This window comes from Sitophilus oryzae, unplaced genomic scaffold (assembly GCF_002938485.1).
Source record: "Sitophilus oryzae breed Bouriz unplaced genomic scaffold, Soryzae_2.0 scaffold_857_pilon_pilon, whole genome shotgun sequence".
NCBI lineage: Eukaryota > Metazoa > Arthropoda > Insecta > Coleoptera > Curculionidae > Sitophilus > Sitophilus oryzae.
Window position 1 is genome coordinate 2,626,754 of NW_022147480.1, and position 18,850 is coordinate 2,645,603.

General features: G+C 32.7%; 2 protein-coding genes across 2 annotated transcripts in view; both read left to right on the plus strand.

The window, feature by feature from the left end:
- Nucleotides 1-7,537, plus strand: part of LOC115890004 (neuronal calcium sensor 2) — a 63,934-nt gene extending 56,397 nt beyond the window's left edge. Inside the window, exons 4-5 of the mRNA XM_030910115.1 lie at nt 5,860-5,988; nt 6,112-7,537. Of these exons, the coding sequence (XP_030765975.1) occupies nt 5,860-5,988; nt 6,112-6,288 (306 nt within the window). The 3' untranslated portion in view covers nt 6,289-7,537. The remainder of the gene's footprint in view (nt 1-5,859; nt 5,989-6,111) is intronic.
- The window catches only part of LOC115890003 (neurocalcin homolog), a 130,729-nt gene extending 112,135 nt beyond the window's left edge, over nt 1-18,594 (plus strand). The window contains exons 2-5 of the mRNA XM_030910114.1: nt 16,068-16,293; nt 16,358-16,496; nt 17,618-17,786; nt 17,926-18,594. Coding sequence (XP_030765974.1) covers nt 16,224-16,293; nt 16,358-16,496; nt 17,618-17,786; nt 17,926-18,120 — 573 coding nt within the window. The 5' untranslated portion in view covers nt 16,068-16,223 and the 3' untranslated portion in view covers nt 18,121-18,594. The remainder of the gene's footprint in view (nt 1-16,067; nt 16,294-16,357; nt 16,497-17,617; nt 17,787-17,925) is intronic.
- Nucleotides 18,595-18,850: the final 256 nt, after the last annotated feature.

Sequence of the window (18,850 nt, forward strand, 5' to 3'; positions counted from 1 at the left end):
ATTTTATTATAGATATTTTTATGAAACTTGATACACGACTTTTATGTATCAAAATACCTTTTTTGGTCTACATTTTTATTTATTTCAACCAGTGCCGTCCATACGGGTTTTACATTGAATAATGTTGGAAAAACTGACTTCCATTTATTTCCAAACAAAAATTTCCATTTATTTCTAAACATTTTTTATCTCCTATTTTTTTCATCCAACGCATAGTTTTTGCTTAAAAAAATTAAAGTCAGTTTACTTCAGGGTCAAGCCGCTGAAAATCTGATGCAGTGACTGTTGTGTGGAAATCATTTGTGCATCGGCTGGAAGGAAATTAAGAAATAAAACATTTTTTTTTGTATATCAAAAAAAGCATTTTGTTGAATGGAAGACGTGTATCAACCAGAGATATTTTGAAAATTATAAAATAGAAAATTTTACCATCCTGTATCTGAAAAGTTAAGATGTTTAGGACATACATTCATATGAAGTTTTTTTTTAGAATAGGTCCAAGAATCACCTCCTCAAATATAAGCATGTCATTAAGGAGCACCCTGTACATAATTTACATGGAAGTTTGCTTATATACCTAGATATTCGCTTATTTTAAATATTAATATAGTATCTTAATAATACATATCGATGTTTTGAATACATCGATACATTTTATCCATCCCTACTTAGAGCGTGCGAAGGTAGAATAACAGATGAGCCACGCAAGCAAGACCCTTCTGACTGGAATACGAAACTAAGAAAGAAATAATGGTAAAAAAACTTGGGGACGCCCCTGGTCACTTAACCTGAAATTTTCTCCTGGCGTTCGTAAAGGCGAGGCAGGTGTTAAGGGCTTGTTGTGATTGTTTGACGATAATGTAAGAGAAAAAAACTTGACTGATGCTTGCTCGCTAGTGCTTTTAGAGTATCTATTTCAGTGGCCTTCTCAGAAAAATAAGGAAACATAGAGGTGTCTTCTAAACGAGTGTAAGTATGGTAGGCGTGGAATGGGAATCCTCCAAGCAACATTCTAAAGGTGTGTCCATATTGCTCGCGAGCAGGCCGAACGAACACTTGAAACACAAAAAAACATGGCAAACAGTCGGAGCGAGACGTTAGCGTCGCTCGCGACGGTGCTCCACTTGCTTGCGATCTCATAAAATGCCTGTTTCAACTGTTCGGCTCTGTCGCGTTACATCAAAGAGACGCTTCGGTGCCATGCGAGCATACTTTACGGCAGTTTGAAGCGCTCGAGCTGTTTGCGTTGTTTGTTCAGTTTTTAGTTTGGTTTTATTCATAGGATTCGGTATTTACTGCAGTATGATGATACTACTATGATTTTTCTTATTTTATTTTGTTCAGAATTACAAATATTTGTGTTTTGTTCCTCGATTAATAATACTAAATATACGTTTAATAAAATATAACTCTATATTTACATTGCTTACTTATTTTAATCTGATCTTTGAGAACTTTATTTATATTTTGGCATACGCCTGGTATTATTTTTGAAGTGCTTTGCTTGGAAACTTTGAATAAATAACCCAAACTGGTATCCGAGTCTCTAATTGCAAAGAATCTTAATGCTATGACCAATCTTTATTTAACTCTTTCTTTAAACGGAATACACTTCCTAAAAGTTGTATTTTTCCTTTTTATACGGGGGCCAACTAAGTTAATAAGTCTTTCAAAATCACTAGCGGACATGCGATAAAAAATATTAAAAAAAACATTCTGTGTGTTTGTAAATCGCGTAGATGTTTATTTTCGCTGTGCTGGGACCTACTTTTGAAATTATTATATTATATTTGAAATTATATGACATCCAACACCACCTTTTTTTCTCTTTGTCTTCTTCGTTTTGCAATAATGATCGGACCAGCAGCCGCTATTAAAAATACTTCGGTATCATGTATGTCCGAACGGTACGAATTCAAGCACTACATTCAAATGTGGACGCCGTTGCATGCGAGCCGAAAGATCTTGAGCAACAAAAAGGGGGGACACAGTAGATATATAAGGTCGGGATGATAAACTACAAATCTTCTATCTACAATTTATTTTAAAAAATGGTGAATAGAAAATAAGTTTCTGTTGCCCAGATCTTTCACCATTTAAAATACTTGCTTGTTATTCTAAAGCTAATCTAGATTGACTTATTTCTTTGAGATTTTTAGAGATATAGCTTTCAAAAAATCACCCTGTATAGAACATATATTCTCTTTTTCTGTGCTTTTAGCGATTTCTGTTTGAAATCGACACGGATTTCACTAAAGCCGGCGATATTGCCTTCTATCTTCTTGTACGTCTGAACTTTTCGTTCGACAAGACATATCAGATGACAGAAAAATCGCAAACTTTTAGATTTCGGGGAACTTTTCATGTATTACGAAAAGTATATAACTTGATCGATTTATTTTTCACGTTTAAAACACTATACAGTGTGTCTCAGCCGAATGGCGCGGGGACATGTCAATGAGGAAGATGCATATATTTTATTTTTCGCCAGAAACTGTTCAATTTATTAGAATAAATATGTATAAATGCAAAAAAAAACTTTTTTCTTGAAAGCAGTACCACAATTTTATAAAACGGGCCATTAAAATACTATGGATAACGCAAACGACGCCTCGCGAATTGAAACGATATTCTATTGGTGTGACGTCACCCGCCGTTCTCGTCGACGCGCGATGGCCAGCAGCAGCCAGATGTGTTCCGTTTATGTACGTATTTAGGTGGAGTACTAAGACATTTTTGTTGCTTTTAGCGTTGATTGAAGGAGCTTTTTATGCTTTTTTGTGCAGTTATTATTTGTATGTGTTGTGTGTTCTGAGAATTTTTTAAGTAATGGCAGATTCCGGGTTTGTAAAAGTACAATCAGATAACTTGCCAAAAGTCGATGCTTTAATATTGGCTGCTTTTATAAATACAAATTCCCAATTTATTGGTGCTGAATTACGATGAAAAAAACAGAGAGGTATGTAACATTTATTCTTTGTAGTACTGAGGCATATTTAAGTATAAGTAGGTACCTACTGTTACGAACTTTCATATAGTTATAAATATTAATGTTATAAACTTATTTTTCAGATCAGGTAGGGAGACGTATGGAGATACTGCTATAGGTTATGTAGAAGTGAAAAGAGACAAAAATATTTGTTTGGTACGTGGAAAAATAACTCCAGAGCATAGCGTGAAAAAGAAAGTTTTTTTATATATATTGACACCCCCTTACCCTTGTTATTTTTAAAGATTGTTTTTTTACGAAATTATATGAAATAAATTGTTTATCAGTAATGAAAATATTATACAAGGTGTCCCGTAAGCAAACGCCAAAATTAAGTTACTTTTTAAGTGAAACATCCTATATATTTTTGGATTCTTCGGAAATTTCTAGATATTCTAGATATATTTCATGTATAATATCCTATACCTATCTTCAAATGTTTACGAAATATTGACAGTTGAAAAGCGAAAAATACCTACAATTTTCTGGACTACCTTTTTTGAGACACCCTGTATAACTAGAATTAATTTTAAAAGAGAGTATATGAAAAACCATGCAACTTTTTTATTTAATGTTTTCTTCTAAAACTTGCATTTAAGGCTGTATGTGGGTGTCAAAATATAATGAATAACCCTGTACATTCAAATTTGATATGTAAGACAATATACATAAATATAATACCTATGTAAGACAATATACATAAATATATGAACTTACATCAAAATGATCTTCACAACAATAAATCGTAAAAATAGAGGATGATTTAACGTTTTTCTTTTCATCTCTTCTCATGGCCTTGGACCATTTTTTTCTGTTTTCGCTCATCCATTACTATTTATAAATATCACTAATTACTAATTATGTATTAATTAACACAAATAACTAAAATTTTGACTCGGATTCAATAGCGTTTAAAAGCAAACTGTGTAAAATAAACACGCGTCTGGCTCCACTCAACCAGAAGAACGGCGGGTGACGTCACAGCGGCAAGGCGCGGTAGAGAGCGTTTGCCCGGCCATTTAAATTACCAATATTTAATTATTTTATATTAGAGGCATTTCTTAACCGATATCAACGATTTTTTTTTGTTCAGTTTGTAATTATATGAACTATTTTTTAAAACCATTATTTAAAAACATGCATTTTCCTCATTGATATTTTTAGTTGTGCATTTAAAAAAATAGAATTTGTTTAAATTTTCAGTTAATAAAACAACAACTCGATAATATGACAACATAGATAAATAATAGATTAAATAGAGAAAGGAACAACACAAAAAACAGTGATTTTCGAAAATTCTTCTTTTACTTATTTGAGGTCTAGTCGATCTGTTAATTTTAAGTAGGAGTTCTTGGGACATGGACTGCCAACTGTCTTTCCAGCTTTTTGGAGGCCTTCGCGGCTGTCTCTTACCCATGGGTTTTCCCTCAAGAGCTATGCTTGGTAGCTAAGCATTGTTTTTTTCTTTGCCTATCCCATCTTACTACGTACTGTATTCCACAGTGTTGTCTGATATTTACGTTTCTAATTCTGTCTCGTCTAGTCTTCCATATTATGGTTCTTAGATTCTTCATTTCAGCGCCTCTTAACATGCTTTTGGTCTTGTTTGTTTCCTCTCTGATTTCTATGCCATATGTCATTATTGGTCTGATGCAGGTCTTATAAATTTTAATTTTGCTGTCTGTTCGCATGAAGGGGTTTGTCCACCCTATTTGTCTCGAGACATACTGACATGGCCGTTGCTCTGTTTATCTGGCTTCTCAGATCTTTCTCTGGATCATGGTAGTGCGACATATCTATTCCTAGGTATCTGAACTGTGATACTTGCTCAATAATTTTGTTTTCTACTACCAGTTTGCATCTTACCGGCTCTTTAGAGAAAGTTAAGCATTTAGTTTTTTTCTGTGGAGATAATCATATTTAATTCTCGGCTTACTTGATAGAATTTATGAAGCTGTCTCTACATATCGTTCTCTGTCTCCGCGATAATAGCTGCATCATCAGCGTAACACACTATGCTAACTCTGTTGTATCCCATTCGATAACCGATATTCATCGAGGTCACCTTTTCTGTGATGATATCCATTAAAAGATGGAATAAGAAATTTAAACGTAAAAAATAAAATAAATAACATGTAAAGATAATCCGGAGACATACTGTAGAGTTGTTTGTGTAATACCTTCTTAGTACGTTGATCAAGTTACATGTCTCTCTGCTAAAATTGGTATTTTTCTCGACTTTCTCACATTTCTAAATAAACGAAAAATCGACCTCCAAATGTTTCCGTGTATAAGAGTCGTTTTCACTTATCTATTTGCTGTTAATTTGGTAAATTGATCTTTTCTCTTTTTTCATCTGACTTAATCGACTTTCCTCAGCAATTTAGACAGTTTATTTTTATCCCTAACTTGGTATTAAGGTCTCGAATAAAGAAAGTCTGTGTAGAAACAAAGAAAATTTATTTGATTGAAAGAAACTATTCTTGATTTTATTCTCGCAAATACAAACTTTTAGTACGAGAGCTAGCAACGTCGGAAAAAACAGTATTTTAAGACGTCTGACTCTTTGATATATCTTTTACTATGCTCTCTAGAACAGCATGTAGCCCGTCTGGCTGCCGGTAAACGTTGCGTTCCCTACTGTGCATTGAAAGAAGATCCTATATTTTTATATATTATGTCCTTTAAATTCTAGTATTGAATATAAATCGAACATATCTCCATAGCGTATATATCTCCAAAATGTATACAAACCCTTTTTTAATTTACAGTGTGATTTAACCACAGATTTAATAATAAAGAAACGAATGTACGGTTTCATTTTTTTTAATTTGGAAAGCAAAATTATTATAATGTAATATTTTTTTCAGGAATTTTTGTTGGCGATAGACGTAACATCGAGTGGTACTCCTGAGGAAAAACTGAAGTGGGCCTTTAGAATGTACGACGTTGATGGAAATGGCGTCATAGATATACAAGAAATGACTAAAATCGTTCAGGTGAGTCTTTTCTGTCCTAGCTTTGGCGTGGGGTAAACTGTAACACTTAACCAAGCAGACAGTAAAAATGTCTTCTTGGTAAAATTAAACAATTTCAATCTCAATTTCTTTTCCCGTCCTCAGGCAATCTACGACATGCTGGGCGCGTGCTCCTCGAACCGGCCCGCCGACTCGGCCGAGGAGCGCGCCAAGAACATTTTTGCCAAGATGGACGAGAACAACGACGGCCAGCTCACCCAGGAGGAGTTCCTCAAGGGCTGCCTGCAGGACGAGGAGCTCTCGAAGATGCTGGCGCCTTAAGAGGCCTCCCTCCGCGCTCCGTAACCGTCGTCGGTTGCGCGAAAATGCCGATTGGTGCGCCGATGGAGACCTGGAGGCTCCTAAGGCGGGCGGAGAGTTTGTATAGATGTGTTAAAGGTGTAAAATAAGATAAAGCGAGGTTCTATTACTGTAAGACGTTGTCCAGTCTCACCTCTTTTATATCTAATAAATTAAATTTCGATATAGGTGATGTTTAATGGTATCGATTTAAAAGATTGATATGTCGAATATTTTCTTTGTTTTCTTATTTATTCAGTTTCAGAGATAGATTGAGTTTTGTGATAGATATTTTTCAGGAGGATATGCCTATTCCTACTTCCTTAGATTGCAATGAAAAATTAAATTTAGTTGTAAAAATTGATTTGATGATGCGGAATATGAATAATATATCTTTCATAGACTAACTGAAACGAGACGGTTTTTTAGTGTTTAGAGAGAAAATTATATTGGAATGATGGACAACGGTCCTAAAATAATAGAGAACAACTCGCTACAATTTCTAGTCATTTCATTGGTCTGATCACTGACGTACACTACCGTAAGAACCAATCCGCATTTTCCGCAACATTGACCAGCACACTAGCGGCCTCTAGTTAAGCCTAACGAACATTCGGCTGAGGGTCCCGGGTTCGAATCCCGCTTGTAACTGGCACAATCGTACGCTGAGAATTAAAAGACTTTTATAAACTTATAAAAACACACACAGAAAAATCCTTGGTATATGTGGTTTTCCCAGACTTCGAAAATGTTTCCTATTGACTGTAAAATAATATTTATGAACGTTATCTATATTAAAAATAAACAAAAAAAAAATAGGAGACTTTTTTGACGAAATTTTTGCTAAATAATATTGGAATTTATATGTATTATCTATATACGAACAGGTATTGTCGTATATTTGTGGATTTCTCTATCCAGTCTGTAAATCTAAGGTAAATATTAATTAAAAGAAAACAGGGCGTGTCTATAATTAACAGAATTAGTGTGACGTTACTTATATGCAACCAACAATACGCGGAATCCTAACAAGGTTTCATAACCCGTATGTATCCTACTGTCTGTACTGTCTAATTTCCTGCCAGTTGTTCTTTTATTATACTCTTGGCGAAATGTTTATTATATACGTAGTGTATATATAAATATCCTGTATACCTCATTGACATAAATAATCAAATGCTGTACAGGGTGCTACAAATTCGAGGTACGAGCATTGGTATCTCGGAAACCATAATAGATACGAAGAAGGTTAAATTGGGGCAAAGTTGCCGTTTTGGAATGTTCACCAAGATGCCATCAAAAAAGTTTTAAAAATTTCAAGGATTGCTGAGTTTTTTGGAAAAACGGATTTTTTTGAAAATTTATTTTATTTTTTCCTGTCGTTACTTTTCGGAAAATCAAAAAACTAATTGGACATTCTCATAGCCACTTTATTAGGGCTATCTGACAGTTTTTTTTAGATTTTCAAATTAGCTGATAATTTATGAGATACAGAGGCCGACTTAATTTTTTTAAATACGGACCTTATTTTGATGGCATCTTGGTGAACGTCCCAAAGCGCAACTTTGGGACGTTCTTACTTTGGAACCAATTTAATACCGAGATATAAATGCTCGTACCTCGAATTTGTAGCACCCTGTATAATGCTATATGAGTGTAGTTTAATTTTCGAACCTGTGTCAGCTATACTTAAGCTCCAATTTACACGATCAAATTGTAAGGGAAAATAATTAGGATTCACTGTAATGGTGGTTGCATATATTGTGACTTTACCACTAATTTGTTAAACACACATAAAAAACCTTGACGCTCATATATTTTACCAAGTATATTTATATTTTCTAATCAAAAATGTTCTTAGAAATAATAGATATATCTCATATACTTTTAAGTAAAAAAATCATATTAAAAAATATTCAAGGATTAAATAATTTTCTGAGAGATAATTCAAAAAATATATATCAATATAATTGGTAAATTAGATGTAAAGATTTTTTTTATTTGCCACAAGATTGTATATTAACATTTACAATGTTTAGTATAAACAATTTCCTACTACTAATTCAAAAACTATTTATTTTAAATCTAGACCAATCACGATTTTATACCATTTTTGCGGATTAAAAACAGAAATTAAAATTAAAAAGCATAAACCAAGTACAATACTTAGATTTGGGTTATATTAATAAAATCTAAATAGAGATTTGAAAAAAGAATTATCTGAAAATCTATACCTATTTTTATTTAATAAAATAATATACTTATTCTATTTATATCTAGAGATTAATAATTTTGAATTTATAAAACAGGGTTGTAATAGAAATAATTTTATGTATTTTATATAATTGTTATATCATATACAGGGTGTCCCAATATATTATTGGAATCAAAATAAGTTTATTGGACACAATTTACCTCTATACAAAAGTGCTTCGTCTGTCCGTTAGAGGGCATCAAGCTTTAAAAAATAAACACACTTTTTAAGATATTTTATGAACCGATATTGCGATTTGAATGAGATTTGGGGTGCCTATGTTTTGCTAAGCGCTTTAACATTTGGTTTTCACAAAAATCAAGAAAAAGTACGGGAAGGGATTTAGCCACGATCTTGTTGTCTGCCCTTTTGTATACGGCTTTTAAAATAAAAAAAAAACAGCGCTTTATTGTACAAAAAGCCAAAACAGCTTCATCGACAAAGCAAAACAAAAAAAGCACAAAAACAAATATACAAATAATACAAAAAATGTCATACAATACAAATCAATTCAAAAAAAAATGTACGTCATAAAATTACAAATAAAACATATATGGACATTGCAGAACACAGGCGTATCTAGAAAATTTTACAAAAGGAAAACTGTAAATGGATAAAATCATGTTATAATAACATAAAATCAAGAGTTATAAAATATTAAATACTAGACCTTTAACCAGTGTGTGAGATGATCAAAATATTAAAATTAAAATTCTAAATTGTTCATGATTAAACATCAACAAAAAAGTCGTTTACCGCATATAGGGCTCTCTCCAGTAAGTATGATTTCAGAGCTTTGCGAAATGCGGGAAAGAATGAAAGTGACTTGATATTCGAAGGCAAATGATTGTACATTTTCTTGGCATTGTACAGTATTGAGCCCTTAACTAGTTCTGAGCTCGGGGTTGGCAGATAAATATCGTGCTCCGCATTCCTAAGTGGATAGTTGTGAGAAGGCCTTTCCGGAATAGAGAATATGTGCTTGCGGATTAAGCAAACGGATTCAAAAATGAATAAGGAAGGAAGAGTCAGTATTTTGAAATTTTTAAAGAAATTCTGGCAGTGAGTTCTACTGTTTAGTCCCAATAAGTATCGAACTGCTCTCTTTTGAAGTTTGAAAATACGATCAAATTTTGTCGCGCAGCAAGTACCCCAGAATGGAAGGGCATAACGAAGATGCGACTCAAAAAGGGCATAATAGACCATTCTAGAGGTTGATGAGTTAAGTTCCTTAGACACTGATCTTAGCGCAAAACAGGCAGAGCTTAGTTTCTTTGATAAGGCTTCGATGTGCAAGTCCCATTTTAAAGAGTTGTCCACAACAAGTCCTAAGAATCTCACAGAGTCCACGACGTCAATAGTGGTGTTATTAAGTACAAAAGGTTGTATAGTACCTTTATATGACAAAACTTTAGTTTTTGAAAGGTTGAGGCATAGATTATTGAAAGGTTGAGGCATTAGAATCGCACCAAGATTTAATGGTGCGTAAGTCACTGGATATAGTATCATATAGTGCCGTAACATCTGGGCCACTCCAAGTGAAACTAGTATCGTCCGCAAAGAGGCAGATTTTACCGCTAATGTCTAGATTTGCAATGTCGTTGATAAACACCAGAAATAAAATAGGGCCAAAGTACTGAACCCTGAGGGACACCACATTCTATAGGCTTACAAGAAGACATAGACGTATCAATCCTCACAAGCTGCCTTCTGTTGCCAAGATACGACTTAAGCCATTCGAGCGGCACTCCCCTGAATCCATAGTTTTGCAATTTGTTAATTAAGATATTATGATTTACACAGTCGAAAGCTTTAGAGAAATCACAGAAAATTGTAGCTGTAGAGTGATGGTTATTCAGGCTAGAGTATACATTATTAAAAAGGTCGAACATAGCATTATTTGTGCAACTGTTACTTAGAAATCCAAATTGATGGGTAGAAAGTACTTTATATTTAAGGAGAAAAGATAGAAGCCTTTTTTTAACCAATCTTTCAATGATCTTAGATAATGTAAATAACATTCCACCAATGGGCATGCATGTATGCCATGTTTTTTTTCAAAATGCTATGCCTCTTTCGCGTTGTCTGTCAGCATTTTAGCAACGAGAAAAATGCCTGGCAACAATTTTCCACGTTTCTTAATAATAAATAAAAGCTATTTTCGCAATTATAATTCGTGTACTTTGTAATATTTTTAGTGTCAAAATTTCACCCTTTCGATTGGCCGCCCCCGCTTTAAGCCCCGGGATCGCGCTGGCAGACATGACTGTTTCATAATGGCTACCCAAAAGGATACTTCACAAGAAAAATTAGCCATGTAACGATGATAAGGTTTTTTATGTAGCCAGCTCTTTAGACTATTACTACATTTCTGTTTCTTTCTGTAAAAAAACGCCACATCGCATAGTTTTTGAAATAGTTTCCAAAAAAAATACACAATGTTTTTAATCCGCAAAATATATTTTTTTCTTTTATACATAAACAACATGTCAAATTTCAAGTCAAGGTATAAAGTAACTCATTGCATTTATACATAGATTTAGAAAAAGAATATACTAGAATAGACACTTTCAAGCTTACCAAAATCACTTCTTCAACTTATAGGACCAGAATTATAGCCTGTTAGACTGTCTATCTCTTTCACAACTCACCAACTATCTTATACACTTAAATTTATAAAAAAAAAACCAATGTAACATCTCTTTCTCGCTATAATGTAAGTAATCAGAAATATATTATGTAATAAAAGAATTTTGTCAAAGACATTTTCTAAAATGTACTTAAAATAATATAGTAAAGAGTTATTTGTTGAATACACATACCTTCCTTAATGAGAGATTTTGCTAATTTATTTTGGCTAAATTTCGAATACAAGAACAAATAATCTTTATAGTTATTACTATGTAGTACTGACTACCCGTTTTAAATGAATTATAATACTCTTCTTTTAGTATTATATACAGTGTCCCCAAAAAAGTCTGCAGCAAATTTGTTTTTTAATTATTAGAGATAGGTGGAATAGAAATATAAAAAATAGAAAAACAAAGTTTAAATACATCATCATAGTTGTTTTGCTTGTCAAATTTGTCATGAAAAGTATTGTTTAAAATGGTTGTTTAATTTCAGATTTTTTTCAGAAACAAAACCTTGTTCGATTATGATACAAAATACAGGGAAAAATACAACACTTAGTTTTGACTTTCCCCGTATATATCAAACAAGATTGCAAATTTTGGTAGATCGATTTTGAAGAAGACACTATTTACAGTATTTCCTGTTAAATTTTTTTATTTTTTTTCAATTTAGAATTTTAAGAGGGCTTTAAATAAGCAGTAAATTTAGTTTAAAAACGGTAATATTTCAAAAACCACACAGTATAGTATATAACATTATGGGTATTTTACGGAAATTTAGTGGCAAATCCACTGGGCTAAAAAATATATACTATTCCAACCAAATATGTTTGAATCGCCCTGTATGTTGACAAAAATATTTTCAAAATGTGCGTTGCCATTGCCCTCATATTATGTAAAAAAATTGAAATGAAATTTACAAACCAAAAACCTTAATATACATCGAAATATACTACCCCTAAAAATATTTACATTTTTTTAAGACTCACCCTGTATAGCTTTTTTGGAAAACTGTTTTTGATCACTCTGTATATAGGGACTGATCAAACAAAAAATGGAAATTGTCCCAGAGTGTCAAAATTTGGGTGGTAAATAAAACATGTGAAACTAAACCACTTTTTGTAACAACATTTTCCAAAATTTTAATAAACAATAACATTTTGCGACATTTCTAATATGAAATGTCAAATTTGACAGGTGATTAATTAATTTTTGTCTTTTAAACAAATAAAATCTAACTGCGCTACCTGATTTCCATGTCTCTTATATTAAAAAAAATACTTTTTGCAAACTTTTTTTTTGGGATACCGCAAATCCTGAAAAAAATGTTAGATGACCGAATGATTTAGTTTAATGTATGTTATTAAGTTATTTTTGTACTAAAACCAGGCATACTTATATGGAAATTAAGAGAAAAATTATTTAACGTGGGCCATAAAACAAACTAATCGATTTCCAGCATTAAGCACCGAACTGCCCGGTCGAGGGCCTTAAAAATCCGTGGCTATTTAGCATTTTTAACGTTTTACATGAAACACAGCCGAGTGCAAGGCAATAACGTGTTTTAATCGATGATAAACACGCTAAACTTATGGTCACGAATCGCTGTATAACCTTTAGTATTTCAAATAGTGCTAGACTTACCGGTAGTTCGATAGCTTGTCTTCGGCGTTGCAGTGATTTTTCATGTAAAATGTCCGGCAAAAGCGTCAGTTTCTGTTAAAATACATCAGTAACCCGAAAATCCAATCAATGTAAGTAATAACAACACAAAATAAACACTAAAAATCCGCACAAACTTATTTAAACCCATAGAACAATAATGCGTTAAAAAACAAATGTAAATCGCACTTGTCAGAAAAGAAACAATCGAAATAACTTTGATATATCAGTCAATGCAGTCTTTAATAGAACAGGCTCGGAGCGAGATTTATGACGTCACATTAGTTAGATACTACGGATTAATAAATATGTTGTAGAATACATGGAAAACATAATTATTACTCAGATTTTTGGTTTGTATTTTAAAACTGATATAGTTTACATGAAATATACATAAATATACAGTTAATAAATACAACATATTATACTTATTTGTAGTAATAAATACTTTGGCAAATAAACTATGAACTATACAAATTCAACAAATGTTTTACAATATACAAATAATGAATAGGTACATAAGATAATGAGTGAAATGTAAAACATTATTAAAAATTTGGGGTTTGAAAATCGATCTAATTTAACAAAAAAACATTCAATATCTACTAGTGATGTATTATTATTTGCATTCATAAAATTTATATGTATGTATATTTTGCAAGTATAAATTTGTACGAAAAATTATATTTGCAAATAATACAATATCATCGAAAAAAAGGCGCCAGCGATGGTTATCAAATGATGATCGCTGTCATTTTATATGTTAAATTATTTAGGGAATGTCATCGATGTTCATTTCCAAGCTAACTAGGCGCCCGGATATGAGATTTTAAGATAAAGGAATTATTGATTTCTCTATAGGTATGCTTGGTACCTAAAGCTTTAGGAAAAAACAATCTGTTTTTGTTATTGTTAAGTTGTTATAAACATATAGAACGGCTTATTATTTTGTAATGTAAATAAACTACTAAAATTAGTTTTAAGGATGTCTTAGGGAAATATACTTGTAGTTAGCAAGGTAACTAAGATGTGATAAAAAACATCATTGTCAGTGTATTTTAAAAATAAATTTACACCACCACAATAAAAATACAGCACACTCTACTCTCTTCTTCGATCTAAGAAACTTATTAAATCGTCTAGAAATATTTCTGGTTCAGAATCTGTTCATATTTCGCACAAGTTGTATAATAAATGGTGTTTTAAATAGTGTAATTTTAAATGTATTAAGATCGGAACATACTGTATATAGCGCCCGTTAAAATATTTGCAATGTTATTTTTTATTATTGAAATCGAAAAAGAATATAAAAAGTTGGAACTGTTATTTAAAAATAACAGTTATTTAGAAATAACAGCTCAGTCAATAGCTAATAACGTACAATAACAGCTTTTGAATTATTTATCATTAAACAGCCAGAATATATGAATAACGAATATCTTTTAATAAACATATTTTAAATAACATTACAGACACTGTAAACATTTGTAATTTACTATTTATTTAATATTAATCTTGTAATAATAAGAATATGCAACAAAAACGAGTAAAATTATACAATCAATATGTCTGTAAGCCACAACAGTTACAATTCTGAAAGAAAGATTACCGAATGTTGTTTAAGCTTTCAGAATCAAAAAATAACAGCTATTGACTTAATCCAAAGCCTGGTAAATTTTCAAGGCGCAGTTTTTCTTATTTGACATTGCAAGATGTCTATGTCAGAGTACTGTTATTTTGATTATTTATTGAACTGTTACGAGTCTTGTAAAGCTAAAGCGGAGATCCCGAGACTACAACACAGTCGCTGTTATTTTCAGATCTGTTATTTTTTGAAACAACTGTTACAATCTTGTTAGAATTACAAGAGGTACAATTATTACAATTATTATATTACTAGATGTGGCTGTGAGCTGTTATTTTGGTAACTGCTATTTTTTTGAAAATACTGTTAATCTGTTATTTATAAATAACAATTTTAATACATATACGCACACAGGTATGTTTCTACAGGTTTTCTCTATAAATCTATTATAAAAAAGTTCCACGAATTGCTATTTTTGCGGATACGCTGTAAGACGTCTTTATAAATGGTAGATCATAACCAGAAAAATTATACAAGCTTCTATACAGTATGTTTAAAAAGTATTATCGTGTGGGGTAAAGTTAATTTTATAATTTATCATTTCTGTATATACAGGGTGAGATGTAGGTAACAAGAAATTCTATATATGCACCAAAAAACGTCAATTTTTTTCACCTCACCCTGTGGGGTAAATTACTACCGATACCAAACCAATACTCTCGTAAGTTAAGTAAGTATTATTATTTATTGTTAGTTTTGTAAAACAAATGCATTTTTGTAGTATGTAAATGAAGCAAAAATACATATTATATTAATAGATGTATAAACAATGTTATATTTACCACATTTCAGTCGTATATTATCTATTTGATGGTACTTGAAACCCAGAAATTTTTATCACTTACCGTAAAGATATTGATTAAAAACTATGAAATATTTGGATTTGGCGTTTTACTCTGTTTGGACAAACACCCGGTACATGTGCTACGGTTCCCTGTAAAATACCGTATGATCACAAATAAATTAAATGATGCAGTTTACGAAATCTGGCTTCAAATTTGTTTTACTTTAGTTGTCTATAAATTGTTATTGCATAACAGTTGTTGATGTATAACAGTTGCATCCCTACAACTCTTAATCTTTCCGTCACTGTCACCGCACTGTAATTTTTTTCAAAAAAATAACAGTTGCAAACTACAATATATATATATTAATTTTTTATGTATGGAAACTATTAATGTTTTTTTTTGTGTAGTCTGTCCAATGAGAGGGGATAATAATATATTACGCGTCAGGAACAGTTTTTGTCTGTTATTTCAATTTCTTCTAGGTTTAATACGTAACAACTACAAAAAGCTTACGTTCAGCTGTAACTTTCAGAAACATCAGTGATAGGCATAGCAAAGCTCAGATTATACTGTATTTATTTATTTGTCATCATATGGTAGTGCTGTGTTTCTTTTAACTATATTTTTTTGTATGACTAGAGATATTCCTGACCCAACTATTAATTTTTTAATCTCAAATGTAAAGTATGAGACAATTGACAAAAATAGTCGGTTAAAAGATTCAAACCCATTGATAGTATATATAAACTGATAAATGATATATTTTGATGTGTTTTTAGCGAAATAGAATAGCCATCTTTTTCAACAGCTACCCATACAGGGGCAATTCGAATAATAGAGATCATATTCTGGAAAGAAAAATGTCTAGACGGCGCTAACTGACACACACACCCGTTTGTATACGAGGAACATTCAAAAAGTTGCGCGTTCTAGTCATGGGTAAGCAGAACAGCAAACTGAAACCCGAAGTATTAGAAGATTTGAAGCAAAACACGGAATTTTCAGGTAAAACATTTGTCAGTTTAGATTGTCTTTAGTTATATTTGAGAGTGTTTTTGTTTGGTTTTAGATGCCGAGATACAAGAATGGTACAAAGGTTTCCTAAAAGACTGCCCCAGTGGACATTTGTCAGTTGACGAGTTTAAAAAGATTTATGGAAATTTTTTCCCATATGGCGATGCCAGTAAATTTGCAGAACACGTGTTTAGGTATATTATTGTTAATTCTCATATTAAAAATAGTCTTTTTTGCTATAAATTGCCTACAGTTAATAAATCTTCTATTTAAAAAAAATAAAAAAGGTTTATGCTTGTTAAAATCGGGGCATATGTGCTGAACATACCGTGCTGGCAACTGTTACTTTTGGGTCGGTATTTACATGTGTGGAAGTAAATTGCATAGGGATCTTATTAAGTCGGAGTGAGAGAAATGTGAGGGTGTGCTGTTGCGGCGTTGCCAGTATACCTTTCCCTATCAAGTAAAGGTCTCTATAAAAACTAGATAAAATCATTAGATATGTTTCTAAACATCTGAAATAGAATTATAAGAATATCGTTAGGGTGTCTCAAAACAACTTTTTTACACATAACAAGCCATAACTTAAGAACCACTTTAGATATTGAAACTTTTTTTTGTTGTGAAGATCTGATCTTTTACAATATGTGTAAATAAGGAAAATTCGATAAGGTTGTTTTTTTTTCATTCAAAATTTTTAAACAACCCCTCCGTTGACTTTCAGTGCATAGCAATTTTCAGCAATCGTTTAACTTTTATTTATAAAGATTTTCACATACTGCCTGCGAAGAAAGTATAGCAGAAGTGTTAAGAAAGTTTTTGAAAAAACTATAATCAATTATGTCTAATAGATTTGGAGATCTCGATTTTTGAATTCAGAGTTCTAATAGCTCGACCACTACCGAACACCAACTCAATTCCACTTATTTTTACCAAAAATGCATGTGTTTCTAGCTTGCACTTAAAAAAAATCAAGCTATAGGGAAAATTACAACGACTCGTTAATAAATAAACAAATCAAGTATCACGAGACATAATTAAATCGTGAAGCTGAACGCATGATTCCCTAAAACTTTAAGTACTGACAGAGGTACTGATTGGGTTGAGCGGTCGACTGCGACAAATCTGCTATATCCCCTTCCACGTCTTTCAGCAATGTGCACAGTTTCTCGGTTTATTTCATACGTTTGGCAACGTGTTTACTGTTCTCTCTTTGTTCAGTACATTATAAAAGCATTGTACTCTTCCTTCATACAGAAATATCGACCCAAGACTAACCTTTGCCAGTCCTTAGTATATCTATCTTTGTTTTCAGGACGTTTGATGCAAATGGTGACGGTACTATAGATTTCCGGGAGTTTTTGTGTGCACTATCCGTCACCTCGAGGGGAAAGCTCGAACAGAAACTGAAATGGGCGTTCTCCATGTACGATTTGGATGGGAACGGCTATATATCTCGACAAGAGATGCTAGAAATTGTGACGGTAAGTACTTATATTGCCCAACGTTACATTTTAGCGCCCAACGTTAAATTTTGCTGCCCAACGTGGGGCGCCAAAATTTTCGAAAAAAATCCATTTGACGCAGACTTTCGACTAAGCGATTTCTATTTCTTTTTCCCAGGCCATCTACAAGATGGTGGGCACCGTGATGAAGATGCCCGAGGACGAGAGCACGCCCGAGAAGCGCACCGACAAGATTTTCCGCCAGATGGACAAGAACAAGGACGGCAAACTGAGCCTGGAGGAGTTCATAGAGGGTGCCAAGAGCGACCCCTCTATCGTGCGGCTGCTGCAGTGCGACCCGCAGGCCCAATAGAGGCGCGCGAGCCGCGCCCCCTTCTTCCATGTTGTGATTGCAGCAGTGCCGATCAGGGACCTCGAACCGTGCGTTAACGTCGCCGGTGTAATGGACTTTTTAGGTTGTTGTCAGGTCGTCTGGTTTCGCTGGTCGCTAAAATAACGTCGAAATGACGTCGGAGTTCTGGCTGGTTCATACTTCCGATCCTAATCCTAACAGTTTAGAGCTCTTTCCGCCAGTAAGTCCAAAACTAAGGTTATTAAGGTATTTACAAATGATATTTGACGTGTTGATGTTTATAAATAATTTATAATTGTTCATTCTGTGGTCTGATAATTATTAATTTTTATTTATAAACAATAATGTTATCATTGTGTAGGTTTCTAAAAATTAGAAAGGTTTGTAAATTTTGGTAAACCCAAATATACAGAGTGGTCTGAACTGTATCCCGGAAACTTCGGCAGCGTATTCTGCAGATAAAAATAAGTAAAAAAGTTCGTATAAATATATATCCTAAAATGCTTACTTTCCGAGATACAGGGTGTAGAAGTTTCATTTTTATTTCGATTTTTTCCAAATAATTTATGAAGTAACGTCAATATTTAGCTGAAAATTGGTGTCTGGGAGTTTGCTTGCACGAGAAATTTGATTTTGATGTCAATATGACTCCTACTTGTAGAGGGCGCCACCTACATATTTTTTAACCGGTTTGAAGAGTAATAACTTTTCGTCCGTATCTGTATAAAAC